The sequence below is a fragment of the Myxine glutinosa genome, chromosome 7, assembly GCF_964187855.1.
Source record: "Myxine glutinosa chromosome 7, kmMyxGlut1.1, whole genome shotgun sequence".
Taxonomy (NCBI): Eukaryota; Metazoa; Chordata; class Myxini; order Myxiniformes; family Myxinidae; genus Myxine; species Myxine glutinosa.
In genome coordinates this window covers 60834051-60854548 of record NC_136267.1, presented here as the reverse complement: position 1 = coordinate 60854548, position 20498 = coordinate 60834051, and the positions used below count along the sequence as shown (strand labels likewise).

At 44.2% G+C, this 20498-nt stretch overlaps 1 protein-coding gene across 1 annotated transcript in view; it reads left to right on the top strand.

Moving 5' to 3' along the window:
- The window catches only part of LOC137431281 (uncharacterized), a 129752-nt gene that overhangs the window by 23561 nt on the left and 85693 nt on the right, over positions 1–20498 (top strand). Inside the window, exons 2-4 of the mRNA XM_078781814.1 lie at positions 16206–16438; positions 17097–17208; positions 20276–20377. Coding sequence (XP_078637940.1) covers positions 16224–16438; positions 17097–17208; positions 20276–20377 — 429 coding nt within the window. The 5' untranslated portion in view covers positions 16206–16223. The remainder of the gene's footprint in view (positions 1–16205; positions 16439–17096; positions 17209–20275; positions 20378–20498) is intronic.

Here is a 20498-nt window from a genome sequence, read left to right as displayed (position 1 = left end):
TTCCCAAGAAAGATCATGGCAGATAGTGAGACCCAAAATCTTGAGTGACAGAACTTCTTGGAGAGGATTGTTGAGAAAGTAGATGGGAGGGTTGTCCAGTCGATCTTTTCGGAGAGACATAGTAAGAGTGTGAGATTTGTCAGGATTGAAAGACATGTTCCACTTGTTTGCCCAGTCTGTGATTTTGTCCAGGTCTTCAGAGAGTGAGGAGGCAGCAGACTGCCGATCTGCGGGAAGAGGAATGGAGCGGCAGAGAGTGGAGTCATCAGCAAAGAGATAGAGAGGATTTTCGAGAGAGTCAGAGAGATCATTGATGAAGACCAGAAAAAGCACGGGGCCCAGAACACTGCCTTGGGGAACTCCAGCCTGAACAGGAAGAGGAGATGAGAGAAACCCATTCAGGGCCACACGTTGACGACGACTAGAGAGGAAGTCCGCCAGCCATGCGTGGAGATTTCCATGGATACCAAAGGAGGAGAGTTTGGTGAGCAGAGCGGGGTGCCAGACCGTGTCGAAGGCACGTGATATGTCGAGGGAGACAGCTCTAATTTCCTGTTTGGCATTGAGGACCTCCATCCATTGTTGAGACAGCAGAAGCAGCATGTCCAGAGTAGAGTGACCTGGTCTGAAACCAAATTGATGATCAGAGATCAAGCCATTGGAGAAGAGGAAAGATTTCATATCAGAAGCAATGATGGATTCCATGACTTTGCTGATAATTGGGAGAAGGCTGATTGGTCTGTAGTTGCTAGGATCTGTTTTTGCACCTTTTTTGTGCAAAGCGGTGATGTTGGCTGATTTCCAAGCAGATGGCAGTTGACCTTGAGCAAAAGAGAGGGTGAAGAGAACAGAGAGAGGGTGAGATAGAGCAGCAGAGCAGGATTTTAGGACCCGTGGGCTGATGCCGTCGGGTCCAGTTGCAGAATCAGAGTCGAGGGTTGACAGAAACTTTTCCACCTTGTCAGGAGGAAAGGACACGGAGTCCAGGAGCAGCAGGGTACGACTGGGTATGGTGGGTACAGAGAGGGATGGGTTTGGGACACAAGATTTAGAGGCAAACACAGAGTTGAGGCATTCAGCTTTTTCACGTGCGGAGTCAGCTGTGTAGCCGTTTGAGGTAAGGGAGGGGATGGAGGGGGAACAAACACCAGAAACGGATTTGACCAGACGCCACCAGGATTTGGAAGAGGGAGACAGATAAGAGAGTTCGGTCTTGAGAACGGAGAGATATTGTTTCCTGGCTCTCCTGAGGGTGGACACACACTTGTTTCGGGCTTTGTGGAAGGAAATGAGATTTCCTTCCGTTGGATTTGCTTTCCAGGAGACGAAGGCAAGTTGTTTCTGGGCAACAGCCTCACCACAAGATTCCGTGTACCATGGACGGGAGGAAGGGTATGACAACTGAAGACGAGATGGGATAAATCTGTGCATGAGAGAGAGCAATTTACTTTGGAAGAATTCCCAGGATGAGTTGATGTCAGAGGTGGTAGAGATGGGAGACCAGTCCAGATGATTGATGGCTGCTTGAAGACCGTGCCAGTTGGCCTGAGTGAAATGCCATTTGTACATTTTATTAAGTACCCAAGGATATTGCATAACATTAGTATACTTTTTGTGAATTGCAAGGACATCAGCAGAGGGGTGGACAAGTGGATAGTTTATAGATTTCAACCTGGGGATCACAGCATTATGAGCTTGTGCTCGGATGGGAACGCCCAAGCAAAAGCCTTGAAAATGTGGTCTCTGCAGCCTTGGCTCTGTTTGTCGGAAAAAATTCCATCGAGCAAAGGCCAGGAAGGTGCCAGGAAAAATTGCATTGCATTGCTGCAGGATAATGCAAGTGTGATTTCCCACCTCTTTAGCAGAATGTATTGGGTGGAGTTTGTGGGTGAAGTGGAATTTGAAGGTATGTTTTGATAATGTTTATTGGTGCTTTGAGGTTGCTATGCGGAGGTTCACCAATGTTATTACCTTCACCACCAAAGGTGGATGGGGGTTATCTTAGTCATGTTTTCCTGCTTTTTCTCTTTCAAAGATTTATTCCTCCGTTGATTTCAAAAACACAATTGTAGTTCAATTAACCCGTTGGTGAATATACTGTAACTTTTTAATAAAATCTTTATACGAATGCAGAAAGATTATTCTTCTTTCTGGCTATTTTGTTAGCTATATGCACCAAGACTACCCCTTCCTGAAAGGATTAGCACTTGAGTCATACAAGACTACGGGGGTAGAAAGACTATCAAGGCAGGGGTAGAAAAGATCAAGGTTTTGGATGGGGGAAGATAAGAGATGGTGGTGAACAGCTGTTTTAAATACCTGGAGGGAGGAGTGGGAGAGTTTGTTCCAGAGGCGGAAGAAAAGGGGAATGAAAGAGTGAAGGTGAGCAGAGAGCCTAGATTTTGGCAGTTTAACCATAAGAGGGTTGCAGGCAGATCTTGTGCGACCTGAAGGAATATTGGGGGGACAGAGCACAGAGAGAGCTGGGGGAGCAAGGCCGGAGAGGAGTCGGTAGAAGACAGAAAGACCACCAACCTGCCTGCGGTGAGTGAGTGAAAGGCCCTCGGAGTTAACTTCATCGCAGGAGATTCCAATGGTTCTGAAAGCTTTGGTTTCAACAGCGTGAGGCCGAGCTAGGTGTGAGGCAGGAGCACCAGCCCAGAGGGGGGAACAGTATTCCATTGAGCTGCGGATGAAAGCCTTGTATGTGGTGAGGAGCTCAGGTGTGCCAAGGAAAGACTTCGCATGACGGAGGATGCCCAGTCGGCGACTGGCTTTGGAGGCCAGCTTGGAAATGTGGTTTTCCCAAGAAAGATCATGGCAGATAGTGAGACCCAAAAGCTTGAGCGACAGAACTTCTTGGAGAGGATGGTTGAGAAAGTAGATGGGAGGGTTTTCCAGTCGGTCCTTTTGGAGAGACATTGTAAGAGTGTGTGATTTGTCAGGATTGAAAGACATGTTCCACTTGTTTGACCAGTCTGTGATTTTTTCCAGGTCTGCAGAGAGTGAGGAGGCTGCAGACTGCCGATCTGAGGGATGAGGAATGGAGCGGCAGATAGTGGAGTCATCAGCAAAGAGATAGAGAGGATTTTCCAGAGAGTCGGAGAGATCATTGATGAAGACCAGAAATAGCACAGGGCCCAGAACACTACCTTGGGGAACTCCAGCCCGAACAGGAAGGGGAGATGAGAGAAATCCATTCAGGGCCACACGTTGCCTTCGACCAGAGAGGAAGTCCGCAAGCCATGAGTGGACATTTCCATGCATACCAAGGAGGAGAGTTTGGTGAGCAGAGCGGGGTGCCAGACCGTATTGAAGGCACGTGATATGTCAAGGGAGACAGCTCTGATTTCCTGTTTGGCATTGCGGACCTCCATCCATTGTTGAGACAGCAGAAGCAACATGTCCAGAGTAGAATGACCTGGTCTGAATCCAAATTGATGATCAGAGATCAAGCCATTGGAGAAGAGGAAGGATTTGATATCCGAAGCAATGATGGAATTCCATGACTTTGCTGATAATTGGAAGCAGGCTGATTGGTCTGTAGTTGCAAGGATCTGTTTTTGTACCTTTTCGTGTAAAGCGGTAATGTTTGATGATTTCCAAGCAGATGGCAGATGACCTTGAGCAAAAGTGAGGGTGAAAAGAACAGAGAGAGGGTGAGATAGAGCGGCAGAGCAGGATTTTAGGACCCGTGGGCTGATGCCGTCTGGTCCAGTTGCAGAATCAGAGTCGAGGTTTGACAGAAACTTCTCCACCTTGTCAGGAGAAAAGGACACAGAGTCCAGGAGCAGTTGGGTTCGACTGGGAAAGGTGGGAACAGAGAGAGGTGGGTTTGGGACACAAGATTTTGAGGCAAACACAGAGTTGAGGCATTCGGCTTTGTCACGTGCGGTGTCAACTGTGTAGCCATTTGAGGTAAGGGAGGGGATGGAGGGGGAACAAACACCAGAAACGGATTTGACCAGACGCCACCAGAATTTGGAGGAAGGAGACAGGTTTGAGAGTTCATTCTTGAGTGTGGAGAGATAGTGCTTCCTGGCACTTATTATTGTTATTATTATTATTATTATTTAATTTATACGGAGCAAAAAGCAAAACCTTTATACGGAGAAAGATGATGATTACATGTGGCGATCTCACTTGCATACATATGTTGGTATAAATCAGCAAATAATGTCTCGGAGCTGGCTAGCCTGGGTTCGAATCCCAACCCAGCTATAAACTGTCATCCCGGTGTTTCACAGGCAGGGAGATTCATCAATGTGTGTGTCGTCCCTCGGATGGACATTAAACCTGGCGACCTGTCCGCCAGCATTAGTTTGTGGATGTTAAAGATCCCACGGTGTCCTTCATGAAGCATAGGCAAACTATCATCAGTACCTAAACAAATTACAAATTCTTACCCTAACCTACAGGGGTACTGTATTAGCGACACTTTCCTGCCCCTAGAACATCATGCTGTCCGCAGCCATGCGCTGCATATGAAACAAGAGGAAGCAAAACATGCAGTTTGCCCAGAACTGGTTAGAAATAATATTCATCTTCATAATCATCATCATCATACCATGTACCTGGCGGAGCATCTGTGCTGTCAAACCAATCTTTTTGCAATGGTTATGCTGGGTGGTTTGCAATTGCTTTCCCTAAAGTGAGTCAGTCGGGAGGAATTTGTAACATGTTCAGTGTGCTGGCGATTGCTCGCGGTCTCCACTTCACGAAAGATACCGTTGGATCTTTAATGTCTACCAACCACCATTGCTGGCAGATTAACATCCTTCTGACGGATGGCTCACATGTTGGTACAATAGGTTGACAGTTTATTTATTGGGATTTTAACTTGAGCTGGACAATGCAAAGGGGACTGCGCATACATCTCAACTATCCTGCCAGGCCAACATCTCTTGAAAACAAATAATTTATTCCCTCCATGCACTCTCCTGTTCCTCCCCCTCCTAAATAACTAGTAGTCATTAATCTCATCTCTAGGAGATACACCTATTCGTAAGACCTGCTTTGTCCTCTGGTGTCGGTCAACATTTAGCACTGGAAATTAGGAAAGAAGTAAATTTTTGCAATGAAACTTCTTTGCAACAGCTTTTTAAAAAGTTACAATCCAGGAGAGCTTGGAGATGGACTCGATGGTTGATACCCATTCACTCGGAGAACAACAATCGTTCTCTCTGACTCTGCTCCCTTGCATTGCTTCGAACAAGTCTCGTTAAGTTCGAAAAGAAGGATGAGAAATGCCCTGAGATGACAACATTAATCATTCCTTATTATATGATTATGATTCGGAGGCTTCAGCACATCTTAAGCGGGTATCACTTGTCGAGCTTTTGGGATTATAAAAGGTGTTTCCTTTAGAACGGCTTTTTTGTTCCCCTTTTTCTTTGTAGTTGTAAAACACCAGGTGCACTCACACATCTGCAAAGCTGTCAAGGGCCCATTGGATGAGCAATGGGTGTATTCCTGCCAATCTGAGAAACAACTATGGAAGGTGTGCAGAGAATAAGGACAGGTTCTTGGCTGGAAGACTTGGCAAGTGAAGCGCTGTGGGGTACAGTTTGGGTGTACATGGCTAATTCAGCGCAACTAAACAACAACTCTAGCTTTGCCAGATCAAATTACAGCCAACTCTTGCATTGCTTCGTTTGTTTGTTTGGACGGCACAAATAGCTTTTTGTTTGTTGTTTATTTTGTCTCCTTTGCTTGAGCAACTTTTGTGCTCAATTCCAAGGCCAGTTGCTCATTCTCTCATCCATGTACGGGCATCTTATTAAGTTGGCAGGCCCAGATACATTCTAGTGATGACAAGGTTGGTTTGGCAATATGAAGTGGCTCTGCATGGAGAGCTGAGGCCCCACGATTGTTTGTTCAGGACACAGTACTCCAAGAAGTCTATATCGGTAGACCGGCCTTATCGGTAGCATGCTTACCTGGTCCTGTTTTCAGCTACCAACAGACGAGGATCCAATTAAAACTTCAACTAAATCTTTTGTTTATTTACATTCATTTATTTTTCGTTCATTTTTCCGTTTCTTCCCTGTTTTCGTTTCCATTTCTGTGATTGAGAGCGGCTGTATCCATCTGTTTATCCTCTGTGTCCTCCCCATTGCCCCCATTCTTCTCCGTGTCCTCAATTCCTCCAAATCTCGCTCTACCGTGCTGTCAGTGAGTTCCCCATTGCCCCCATTTTCTACTGTTCCTTTCATTCAGGTCCGTTCTGTGTTCTAGCTCCTCCACAAACCATAGACTCTGTATATATAAAAAAAGAAAAACTCAATCTGGTTTTGTGCCAGCACCGTTGAGCACATCATTCTCTCAAGGGAACATTAAGCTGGCTGTCTTATCTGCAATAATGTGGAAGTAAAATATCCTGGGTGCTGCCTTAAAAGTGGGTCGTTGGTTTGCTGCCATGGCCATATAGATCCTGCCCAAGAGGTTTAAAACTTTGAGATGTAAATGAAGTTGCTAAGCACGTAGAATAGGAATATGATACAGATTGGGTGTGCCTCTACCTCCACTGTCATGTTTGCTTTCAAGGCACTATTGTTATTTGTGTGCTCATGCTCCACTTGGTAAATGCAAACCAAAAAGCAATCTCAAGCTTTCACAAAGTTATCGGCACATCATATTGACGGATACAGAGTTGCGCCATCGGAGGAGATAAATAGCAGAAAACCAGCTGTGCTGTGAATAGAATCCAATATACTTGCTTGGCATTGCTACCGAAGCGCTCAGCTCTTGATGCTGGGATCACAGGTTCAAATCCGACCCCCAGCTCAACGTCAATGTGAAGGACGGCATATTCATCGATGCAACACCCTGCCTATGGAGTACCAATCTGACTGTTTATTGTCCGGTGGAGCTAAATGCCGCATATTCTACCTCTGCGCCTACCTGGTGAGCAGGTACAGGCGAGTCAGGATAGGGATTTGTTCCAGTTAGTTTCTGGCGCTGACATGTCTACTCTTCATCAGAAGGCATCATGGGATCTTTAACGTCTCCTGGCAAATGCAGGCACAAGGGTCCCAGGCTAAATGTCTATCAGAGTGAATGACACGCTCATTGTTGCAACCACCTGCCTGACAACACCCTGCAATCACTGATCTGACAGTTTATCGTCCGGTCAACATTTGAACCCAGACCAGCCAGCTGAGAGTCAAACGCGTTACCTTTGCGCCATCTTGTCGGACATGCGTCGGCTTACAAGAAGAAAACGGAATATTCAGAAATACTGAATATTCAACCAACCAGGATTGTGGACGTGGTCTAAAGATTGTGCCAGGCCTTAATAAAATGTCTTGTTAATTCCTGATGAGATTTGCTGAAACCTGATGAGAGCTGATGATAATCTATCAGATCCAATGGGAAACAATGCTAGTAATGTTTTTAGGGCCTGGTGCATTGTCTTCCTTTCCGATGACCACAAATCTGGACGCATGTTGAAAAGGAAAGGAAATGTCCACCAGTGGTTTCAAGGCTTGTGCCGAGGAAGTGCATCTGATGACAATAGCGCATTGTTGAAAAGCAGAGATGCTTGCATTTTACAAGAAAGAAGGAAAATGTTTGTTATTTTGACCCCGGGCACATATTTATTTTGGACGTTTTCATGTAATTGTCTAACAGCATCCTGTTATGTCCAAACCAGTACAGGAAATCCATGAATTTTCCAGCACAAGCCCAGGCTTGGGATTATTTGCACGTGGAGGCAAACATCAAGCAGCACAATAGCATACTTTAACAAAATAGAGTGTTTAACAATGCAGAACCTTGCTGGGGTATATAGATTATATTAGATCTGAGAATGACCAATCTCTATAAGAAAGTATATGTGTGCGGACTCACACACTCACACTAATACACATACCGAGGCTAAAGATTTTTCACTCTGAAGGAAATTAGGGTCAGGGTAACATGTATTTAATCTCAACTTTGCGATTTTGCAAAACTTTGGTGGTGGGGATGACAATGTCAATCGGAATTTGGTTGTTAAAGGTTGTTTTTGAAAAAAAATCAGAAAGTCTGCAAACTGGCTGATTAATCTATAGTTGGAGGTCTTGACTCCCTCAAATTGTGTCATTATCTTGTTAATAGTTATCACATTACTCGGAAGAGTACCCGTCCCAAGTGATGGGAAAAGCTAACAAAAGTATCACTCGCCTCTCTCTCCCTCCCCATTTTCCCCTCCCCCACTTTCCCCCTCCTCCACTCTCTCCCTCCCCCATTCTCTCTTTCTCCCCACTCCTCTGTCTCTCCCCCCTCCCCTTCTCCTCTCCGCTGCTCCCCTGTGTCCCCCACTCCACTGTCTCCTCCACTTTTTTGTCTCCCCACTCCCCTCTCCCTCCCCTCTCTCCCCCACTCCCCTCTCCCTCCCCTCTCTCCCCCCTCTCCCTCTCCTGTTTTCCCCATTCCCCTGTCTCTCCCTCCTCCCCCCACTCCCTCTCTCCCTCCTCCCTTGTCAACCACTCCGTCTCTTCCCCACTCCCCTCTCTTCCCCTACTCCTCTGTCTCTCCCACACTCCCTCTCTCCCCATTCCACTGTCTCCCCCACTTTGTCTCTTCCCCACTCCCCTCTCCTCCCCTCACATCCCGCTCCCTCCCCCATTCTCCTCTCTATATGTCCGTGCTCTATCCTTTTTACATGGCTTTCATTTCCTTTTCAGTTTTTTTTTTGCTTTTGCTATTTAGTTGTTACTTTTATTTGGTATCTGATGTACCATACTTGTTACAGAGCACCTGTGCTGCCAAAGCAGCTTCCTGAGCAATGGGTATACTGGGTGGTTTGCCATTACATTCCCAGCTATAGTTATCGCAGGAATTTGTAATTTGTTCAGAGTACCGGCGATAGCTCACCCACTCTTCATGAAGAAAACCATGGGGATCTTTAACATCCATCAACTAATGTTAGAAGATGGGATACCCAGTTTAACGTCTATTGGAGGGATGGCACACATTGATGATTTACCCAGTCTGTGAAACACCGGGATGATCGTTTATAGCTGGGTCGGGATTCAAACTCAGGCGAGACGGCTTAAGGAAGAGTGTGGGTACCTCGAGGTCATCCTGTCTGCCGAGGTCATCCCTTAGCGCACTGCTAAAAACCAAGCTGTGATTCTATGTTGTACAGTGCATTCAGAAAGTATTCAGACCCCTTCACTTTTTTCACATTTTGTTATGTTGCAGCCTTATGCTGAAATCGTTTAAATTCATTTTTTCGCTCATCAATCCACACTCAATACCCCATAATGACAAAGAGGAAACAGGATTTTAAAAAGTTTTGCAAATTTATTAAAAATAAAAAACTGAAATATCACATTTACATAAATATTCAGACCCTTTGCTATGACACTTGTAATTTAGCTCAGGTGCCTCCCATTTCTCTTGATCATCTTTGAGATGTTTCTACACCTTGATTGGAGTCCACCTGTGGTAAATTCAATTGATTGGACATGATTTGGAAAGGTACACACCTGTCTATATAAGGTCTCACAGCTGACAATGCATATCAGAGCAAAAACCAAGCCATGAGGTCGAAGGAACTGCCTGCAGAGCTCAGAGACAGGATTGTGTCGAGGCACAGATTTGGGGAAGCCTACAAAAAGATTTCTGCTGCATTGAAGGTTCCCAAGAGCACAGTGGCCTCCATAATTCTTAAAGGAAGAAGTTTGGAACAACCAGGACTCTTCCTAGAGCTGGCTGCCCGGCCAAACTGAGAAATCGGGGGGAGAAGGGCCTTGGAGAGAAAGGTGACCAAGAGCCGATGGTCACTCTGGCTGAGCTCCAGAGATCCTTTGTGGAGATGGGAGAAACTTCCAGAAGGACAACCATCACTGCAACACTCCACCGATCTGGGCTTTATGGCAGAGTGGCCAGGTGGAAGCCTCTCCTCAGTGAAAGACACATGAAAGCCCGCTTGGAGTTTGCAAAAAAGCACCGAAAGGACTCTCAGACTGTGAGAAACAAGATTCTGTGGGCTTTCCGGTGTCTTTCACTGAGGATAGGCTTCCGTCTGGCCACTCTGCCATAAAGCCCAGATCGGTGGAGTGTTGTAGTGATGGTTGTCCTTTTGGAAGTTTCTCCCATCTCCACACAGGATCTATGGAGCTCAGCCAGAGTGACCATCGGGTTTTTGGTCACCTCTCTTACCAAGGCCCTTCTCCCCCGATTGCTCAGTTTGGCCGGGCGGCCAGCTCTAGGAAGAGTCCTGGTTGTTCCAAACTTCTTCCATTTAAGGATTATGGAGGCCACTGTGCTCTTGGGAACCTTCAATGCAGCAGAAATTTTTTGTAGGCTTCCCCAAATCTGTGCCTCGACACAATCCTGTCTCTGAGCTCTGCTGGCAGTTCCTTCGACCTCATGGCTTGGTTTTTGCTCTGATATGCATTGTCAGCTGTGAGACCTTATATGAACAGGTGTGTGCCTTTCCAAATCATGTCCAGTCAATTGAATTTACTACAGGTGGACTCCAATCAAGGTGGAGAAACATCTCAAAGATGATCAAGAGAAATGGGAGGCACCTGAGCTAAATTTCAAGTGTCATAGCAAAGGGTCTGAATATTTATGTAAATGTGATATTTCAGTTTTTTATTTTTAATAAATTTGCAAAACTTTCTAAAAGCCTGTTTTCTCTTTGTCATTATGGGGTATTGAGTGTAGATTGATGAGGGAAAAAATGAATATAAACGATTTCAGCATAAGGCTGCAACATAACAAAATGTGAAAAAGTGAAGGGGTCTGAATACTTTCTGAGTGCACTGTATGTACGTATTGTCCTGTGGATAACTCTATTAAGACAGAGCATCCACGGATGGCTAATCGAGCTTTAATGAGGTGTTCACTTCAATCAATGGCAGACGATACGCGAGGCGGGGGGTTTGGGGGAGAATGCCGACTTGCCTGAGTGGCCTCGACCATGTCTTCGCCCTTTGAAAAGAAACTCGTAGAAACGGAATTTATGTGCAAAAATAAACGCAGCTTCATTGCCGGACTCCGAGAACAAAGAAATGCGCTGGTAAAAACTACACCCCGATATTGTGACGTCCCCACACCTCACTTCAAATACAAGACAAATGGAGGGATAAATAAAATTAATGTTGTGGTTCTGCGTGGTGCGTCTTATCTGTCTGCAGTGTGTGTCCTCGTCAAGGATGGTCAGAATCCGACCGACTCGGCTCTGGTCGGCGCGAACCGCTCGGTCCTGTCTGCTGGCGTACCACCAGCCCTCCGCGCGACTCGAATGGGTTGCGTGCAGCTCGCTCTTCCGGCCGTGCCCGGACTCGTCCACGCGGAGTCGCTCCCTAGGCCGGAACCGAGATGAGAGGTCCGACGGCACAGGGACACGCAAAGGGCAACAGGAGGAGAAAGGAAAAGGCCTCCAACGTGGGAAGGCAGGAAGAGACAGGCAGAAGTGAAGAGGCAAAGGCGAAGAGGGAAGAGAGAACAGAGAAAATGTCCATCTTTGCTCACTTTTATCAGACGTCCTCTGACGTCATAGGTGCTTCCCTTCCAATCAGCGCATCGCTTCTTGGATGTCTTTCGTGCCCTCCGCACATCGCCGGTGCTTCTCTTCCAATTAGCGCATTACTTCTTGTGGTTCTTTCGTGCCCTCCTCACTGTTTGGTCTCACGCCTCGCGCCTTTGGTGTTGGTGCTGGTGTCATCGGTCGGTGGCTAATCAGTGTGGCACGTCCTTCACCTTCCTTACTCTCCAATCGGCGACCTGCTTGTTACTCGCCCCTTTTTGGCCAATCATGAGTTCTCCTGGGTGTGGCTCTCGGCCTGCCTGTTCGATGTCTGTCTTCATGCCGGCGTTGTGCGTGGCCGCTTCCTGTTTGTTCTTCGGTCAGTCATTGTGAGGGGGGAGTATTTATTAATGTGTGTGCGCTAATGGGCCCAGCTAATGTCTATGGGTGCGTTGCCATACGGGCCACATGTATGATCACAAAGGGGACAATGTACAATGGAATCTTATCTTTATGCCCTAATTCTAGTTAACAAGCCCCGCCTCCTCGTGGTGGGGACACATGTCCAACTTATCCGACATAGGGGTGAGACAGAACTTATTACAGGTGAGGATTCCCTATCACGACAGCCGGAGCATAATACCTACGCAGATCTACCTAAATCTATATATCCCCTACCCAAAATTGATAAGTGTGTTAAAAATGTATAAGAGTGGAATCCAAATCCAAAAAGATCATGACCGATGTCCCTGGACAATGTAAAATAAAATCATATAAACAATAATTACCTTTAAAAGATTGAAAAAAATGAACTTTGGAAAAATGAAGAAAATGAACCATTTTACCTCATGTCTCGTGGATCCTATTATGTAGTTATTTAATTTAAAAAATCGCTTTTTCCTACATTTTTTTCTGAATTCACTCTAGATTTCGACATAATTATGTAGGCCATGAATTCAGATCATGAAATATGAAATCAGATTTGGAATATCAGCTTTTAATAAGCCTGTACGATACATTATTCAATCTTGCCAGGAGCCAATCACATTGCACCTTGCTTCACACCAGCCAATCAGCATAACCGCGAACGGACGAAACAAACAACCATCTGTGTTTTATATGTCGAGATAGTCAGATGGTATCCAGATTTCTAATGATTTTCTTTTTACTGTTTGAATTGTCTTGGTAAACCTTTTTGTTGTTGGACAACGATTTATATTTGCACTTTAGGTGACGAGGCTTCGACTCCCTAATATGCAATGTGAATCGTGGTGTCTGTTTGTGTGTTCAGATGTCTCCCGTTTATGGGCAGCGCTTCCCACGCTGCGTTTGAAAAGCTGCACACGCAGACAAAGCTCAACATTGAACAAGAATAGCATGATACCAAACGATGTACATTTTAACCTTACAAGTTCAACATGGAATCAGTTTGTTTAACGTTGCATTAAGATACGTACTGAGGATTATCGTAAAGTTGAACAAACCATACCAGTGTTGTTAATAACAGTAGCCTATACTGAAAGTATTTGCGCAAAGGTGGCAGTGCAAGGCAATCCTTTAACTAGAACGGCACTCGGTAGAGCGCATATCCCCGCCAGGCTGAACAGTTTGTTTTGTATCCCACTGATAGGCCGGATCTGGATTCGGACCTGAACCAAAATCGAATTGGCTTGTTCTTGTCACCGAAACAACTCATCCCCCAAGTTTAGTCATAACTCGTCCATAAATATCATGTTAGATATCGCTTTTCGCCCGATCTCTCGATGGTAAACAATCACTTGGAGATTAAATAATTCTCGTATCCGAAACCATATATTCAGATATTCACCAAAATCGAATCGATTCGTCCTTGTCACATACTCATCCTCTCCACCAAGTTTCGTCCAAATCCGTCCACAACATTTTTGAGACGTCCTGCTATATATAGTTTTTGGCCCTATCTCCCAATGGCGAAGAATCACTTTTAAAAAATTATACTAGCCGGATCCGAATCCGGATCTTCCCCAAATCTAATCATTTCGTCCTTGTCACATACGTTACCTCTCTGCCCAATTTCGTCCGAATCCGTCCACAACATTTTGAGATATCTTGTTCACAGACAAACAAACAACAGACAGACAAACAGGGGGTGAAAACATAACCTCCATCCACCTCGGTTGGTGGAGGTAATTAAAGAAAAACTTCCATTTAGCATTGTGACCGAAAAATAATGTTTAATAATAAACTTCAAAGAGGTCCAAAATAAATTTAAATTTAACACTCTGTGAGCACCATGACATAATTCATTAGAATTAGAGCGTCCGCTCTGAATCGAGGAGGTTGGCGTTTCAAATCACAGCCAAGTAATTAGTTATATAATTGGTTCACGAGTTATCAAACAGAGTGACCACTATATTCGTCATGGGTGTCTGTCTGTCTGTCTGTCTGTCTGTCCGTCTGTCCGCAGCATCTGTCTGTCTGTCTGTCTCTGTCTGTCTGTCCGCAGCATAACTACCCGATTATGTCATCCGATCTTGATGAAACTTGGGTGGGAGGTTGATATCATTAACTGGTTATGTCCTGCCTAGAGTGGGCGTATTGCGCCGATTGTGGGCGGAGCCACGCCTGAAAAAGATGTCTTTTTAGGGGGTAATCGATTTCAAGCTACATCTTCTCCGAGGGGTTTGGTGGAATCTGACAGGGATTTCGGTATTTGGTTAGGCCAACGTCATGTGTCTAGCCCCACGGAGCTCGATTTTTCATTTGCGCCCCAAGGTCAAGGTCACAAGGTCACGAAATTTAGAAAAGTCGATTTTTGGTGGTTTTATGACATTTTTTGCTGCCTGATAGGGTGAAATGTCGTAGATAATCTTATATTATCACATACATCACGAAATACAAGTTTTACAACAAATTTCATAATCTTCGACCGTTTACCTTTGAAGGCACAAAGGTCAAATTTTCAAAGTTGTCAGAATCGAACCGAATTTTCGGTATTGTGTAGCTAACTAGTCTCATAACTGATTATACATTATTTTCTATCTTATTTCAAGGTCAGTAACCTTCGTTTTGACATTTCAAGGTCACAAAGGTCAAAATTTCAGAGTTGTCGGAATCGAACCGAATTTTCGGTATTGTGTAGCTAACTAGTCTCATAACAGATAATACATTCCTATTTATATATTTTCAATGTCGGTTTTGACTTTTAAAGGTCACAAAGGACGGCCATTTCAAAGTAGTCCGTCCTTTGTCATTGAATACCGCTCGCTTGTGAATCATCGTCGTCTCCTGACTTGTAGACTTTTAAAATGGTGTGTGTTGCGTCCTTGCTTGATGCTCAACATTTTAAAAGGATAGAGCTCTGACAAACTGTCTAGGTTGGCAACCATTGTGCAGGCTTGATGGGCCTAGTGGTCTCTTTTTGTGGTGAAGTTCCTTGGAAGGGAAGTCTATTATATAAAGTGAACCATGGTATCTGTCCGCGCGTTCTTCTCTTTCACGTTTATGGCAGCCGCTTCCCACACTGCGTTTGAAAAGCTACCGATTTGTTACTTTGCATTTTCTTTTCACTTTTCTTGATGCAATATTGTCAGTCACTTTATTGTCCCTTCCAGTTATCTTTAAAATCAACATGAACATGAACATTCAACCTCCGCCACCCCATGTTGCACCACCATTTTACGATGGGTGGTATAATTAGCTCAAAAACTTTGGGTCAATGTGAAACCAAGAGCACAACACAATTAACCTAAATTAAAATTCCATGAAATAATTTAAATTGATGGATTAACTTAAACTTTTCCCGTCACTGTGGACGGGTACTTTTGCGAGTGAGCGATAAAGTGATTTGTGATGAAAGCTTTAGAAGTAGAGCAAGCGTTGAGAGAGTAGCATGAATCAAGTGGTGCAAGAGCTTCGAGATCCAGACGAGACTGTTCTATTGTTCTGAGGTTCGACTTGTCTTCCCCAAGATCCATAGAGGTAATGTGATGTGAAAGTTACCTTGGCTTTCAGATATGCCCTAACATTTTATGGCCTAACCTGCCATCTCAGCATAACTTGGTGAAAGTGGCTCGTTTAGTCAATCACGACCGTTATAACCTCTCTCCTCGTTCCTTACCCCTCGTAAAATGACTGTTTCACAATTTGAACTCTTTGGTTCCGTCCAAAAGTTTGATGGATGGTTGTTTGGTTACTCTATGGCCTCGTATCTTCCAGTGAAAGTAGGAAATGTGAACCGACAATGCAATCAACGGAAAATGTTGCTGATGTAATTTGTCATTGGTTGCACATTCAGTTTTTGGGTTTTTTGGGGTTACATTGTTGTAGTCGGACATCTGATAATCTCTGCGCACCTAATCGTATTATTCACACTTTATATTCTAGTTTGAGTGGAGAAATATTTTTAAAATGCAAAATAAAATCTTGTTACTTCATCGCTCCAGGAAAGCCATCATAATTAGCTTTCTAAGTGTTTTTTTCGCTGGCTTGGGGTGTTTACCTCTCTAGTAATGTCTAAACAGTGCAAATCCAGCCTAAAAGGGCTTCCAGTCAAAGAATGTTGGCTTTAACCTTAGTACGTAGTCATATTTCCATGACTGCCTAATCTTGTTCCTTCCCTTACCTAAATTACATAAAACAGGCTTTTGTTCCTTCCCTAAAAGGCCTTTGCTCGTTGCATCTTTTGGTATGAGTTGATAATAAGCAAGGGGTTTATTTTATATTTATTTAATTTCATCCCCTGTTCTGTTGTTCGAAGAACTCCTGCAGAGAGACGATGAAACACCGAGCGCCTCCTCCTCCACCTGGACCCAGTGGCCGACCACCCCGACCAGCACGTCGGGAACGGCCAACTGAAGGACAACACGTGTGCCATGGACCGGCCCTAGAAGACCTTCCTGTCTACCCACAGACCATTCCGCCATGTTGCCAGCACAATTTCACTCTGGTGTTGCCCTCGGGCCAGGAACGTCTCGTTGAAGCTGATAAAAGGTTTGGCTTTCCTGAAACGTTTCTATGAACATGGCTCATACGTGGATCGAGATGTACATAACTCTGACAATATGACTCCCTTTATATTCTCCTTTCCTCCCCACACCTCCTCCCCCGAATGATTAACAAATGCAGGGAAGACCATTCATTTATAATGCTATATAATTGTCAATACAACAAAGGCAGGCAAATAACAGTGAATGAAATCTGTGTAATGGTTTGTCAGTAGCTTGTCAGTTTATATATCTCGGATTTTTTTGTATAACTTTTTCAAACTAAAGTTATATTACTTTTGAGGCCTAGCCAAGGGAAGGTTTTCCCTTGCCCCAGAAATGTTTGAATACAATGCTTATTTATGTGCATTTTTTAAACCAAACTATTTGGCAGAACTGGGGAGAGAGAGGATGGGGTGGGGGGGGGGGGGGGGGGAAGGGAGAGGGAGAGGGAGGTTTGGATGGGGTTCAGTGGTGCAAAATCAAAAATTTAGTGGTCAGTATGATGGAGCATCTTGTGCTCTCAAAGTTTATGAAAGGGTCAGCAAGTCGTGATTGTATAGAAATTTCACAAATTTGATAGCTAGGTCGTCGTATGCGAGTGTTTTTTTTAAAACAAGGCGCACTCTTCTTCTTCACCTTCACAACCACCTCTTACCCTCAAGCTTGCCACTTATGGACATCCTGGTGAGACTGTGTCGCCGATACCAGCTCAATACAGCAGCACACACTCTGGAGCTCTTCTCCAAAGGTGCTTGTCAGCCACTTCCTTTCAAGGTACTGTTGCTGCTTTTGTTTTTGCTGCTGCTGCTGCTGCTCCTGTTTCTGCTGCTGCTCCTGTTTCTGCTGCTGCTCCTGGTTCTGCTGCTGCTCCTGTTTCTGCTGTGGCTGCTCCTGTTGTTGCTGCTGAAATGATAAAAATTATTATAATCTCTGAAAACTTTCCAGTATACCTACTTTCATTTAGACTTTAGGAATTTAGCAGCAAAAATTTTTTTTTTTTACAGCATAGCCCATAAGGCAAAGCCGTCCAGAATAGTGTTTGTCCATCCGTATGTATATCCTCTCAAACGTATACCAGTCAGAGCTGAGGATCTGGTCACATGACAGGGTGATGTGATTACGTCTGATGTCATTACTGTCTGATGTCTGATGGCTGACTCTCCAGTCTCCACACCCCGGAATTTTGATTCAAATTTCGTTCAGGCAGAACATATCGTCGAACCTGTCATGTATCACAATCGCCATGCTCTACCTCTACCTTTACGTTTTTCAGTCAGTGTGAAACACAAACGAACCGATTGTTAACATGACCATCAAATATCGAAAGCATCAGCGGTACGTCTCTTCCAACAATACGATACTATAGGCCTTAGGCTTTATGCCTCATCTTCGGGCCGCTTCGGACAAATTAAGCCCTGGTTTCTTAATGCAGTAGTTTATCGTTTCAGTGGTTGTTTTCGCAAAAATAATAATATCGTAAATATAACCATAAAACTTTAATCCCAATGTCATGAATACAAAGTTAATGGATTGAAGCGGTGTATGGTTCATGAATCAATGATAAATGGTGTTCGGCACAAATTAATAACCGCGGAAGTAAGGAATTCGCCTCGGTTTTTTAATGGTAATATCATTTTCGAAATAATGATAACGTAACGTTAGTATTATAGTAAATCTAATCGTAACACTAATCCCTTCGTAGTGACTGCAAACTTACTGCAAGTTAAAATGTATCATTTTCTATATATTAAAGTAGCGGCAGTTTTGTGTCCGTTATGTCATTACGTCTATGATGTCATTGTGGCGGCTGACTCCACCAACCGACATTTTAATTTACTAGTACACCCGCTCACTGCGGGAGCTGCAGGATCATTCCTCTTTGGGGTATATAGATTACAGTCGATCTATAGTCGGATCTCAAGAACATTGGGTGTGTGTTCATTTACCAAGTTTCTTGTGGAGAGATCGCCAAGTGGTTTAAGCATTCAAGCAAGTACTCAATTCAAAACCATTAAGGAACGGCTGGCTTGGCAAGCACTAGCTAGCTACTTGGTAAATGAGCACACCTCCACCCTTGTGGGGTATATAGATTACAGTAGATCTTCCCTCAGTTCTGTAAGTAAAACTTACCTCACGGATGTCTGGATTCCTCAAAATTTCATTGTTTAATGTTATAAACAACATTAGCGACTGTTTAAAAAGCTAATTATATGTGTTTGAGGTTTATAATATTTTTCAAGCCCGGCTACGCCGTTGTTAGTCTTTTGGTCTTATTAGTCCCCTACCAGTGTACACCGGAGGGGACTATAGGTTTGCACGCCGTCCCTCCGTCTGTCAGTCTGTCCGTCCGTCTGTCAGTCCGTCAGACCGTCAGTCTGTCAGTCCACCACGCAAAGAACAATTTTCCGGACTTTTTTTCTAAACTCTTAAAGCTAATGATTTCAACCTTGGTACATGGTTTCCTCATGATAAGTTACAGATCGAGTTCGAACTTCACGACGTTTCGATCGTTTTTGACAAAGTTATGGCACTTTGAACTTTGGTAATTTCCCCAACAGTTTTCCGGACTATAATTTGGAGTGCGGTGAGTCAAAGTTGTTAATATTCCTTGTTTTTACTCCAATTTACATGCTTTTCCCCCTTTTAGTGAGAAGTATGGGTCTGTGCAACCATTCATAAACCTTATTTGGTGCAAATCGGATAATTTTTAGCCGAGTTACCTCAGACCGTGACTTGGTAATTATATAATTCACACAGTGCAATACGTGCAGGCTACTTCACGGAGCGACCTTGCGGGCTTATTTTAACTCTGATTTACATTCTTTTTCCCCTTTTAGTGAGAAGTAGGGGTCTGTGCAACCATTCATGAACTTTATTTGGTGCAAATCGGCTAATTTTTAGCCGAGTTACCTCAGACCGTGAGTTGGTAATTATATAATTCATACAGTTTTCCGGACGACAGCCTGCCGGTAGGGGACATGTATTGCAGCGCAATACTCAGAATGCTTGTTTTATATAAAAGTACAATTAGCAAGGAAACAAGGTTAGGATGACTTAAAAACAAAACAAAAGCCAAGCCACTGTGAACAAACAATCACAAGACCTGCTAAACAACTTTTCATGGCAACAAAAAGAAGACAAAGAAACAAAATGTTTACTTATTTGGATTGAACAGTAGCTTATTGTGTAAGGTTCTTAATATTCAGAAAGCAACGTGTTTGAAATAGTGAAACAATTGACAACACAAAAGAGAGGAGTCATCCAGGCTTATATCGTACAAAGTTGTGTGGCAGCGTAGAGAGAGTCACATGACAATGTGCACGACATGGGCTTCATGCCTTTCACAAAAATACAAGTTTAATTTATGACCACAAATTATATTACGGTGAGAGTCGTCATGGTTACAGTCGACCAGATTAGATGGGATTGTGCTTAGAGCTTCAACTTTGAGTCATACAAAAGACTTAAAAACGGTACATGCTGCTTCCTCGCTTGATGTTCAGCATTTTGAGGGTAGAGCATAGACAAACCCCGTGGTTTGATAATTTAAACATCGACAAGCAAATGCAGATTGTCCTTTGGGGAAAATGTTATGTTCGTTTAATGTCCCCTCTGAAGTTAAACATGGTCCCCAATATGGCGCCTCCTGCAGGCAGCGCACTGCAACCCCCAGCAATGATGTATTTTTAATCAGTTTGGAAATGATACTGTGCAAGTGGTCATGAGTACATTGCCAAATATTGTATATTTTATTGTCACACAATTGACATGAAGTTTGAGATGCTGAGTGTCGGGTAATGAATCGATTTGCTCATGTTTCCTCCTGTTTCTACTTACACAGCCCAATGCGACATTGGCAGAGCTGCAGCCAGGCCTGGTAGTGCTTCGGAGAAGGCCACCTCCGGCTGAGCGGGACCGACGCCGTCCCAAAGAGATGCCAGAGGTGAATGTGGGATTGCGTTCATCTCCTGCAGACGAGGCCTTTTGAATGCCAAATTAAAAATGAAAGACCAAGATCTCATTGACCTGTAGATGAGATGAGATCATTCTGAGGATACCGCTGA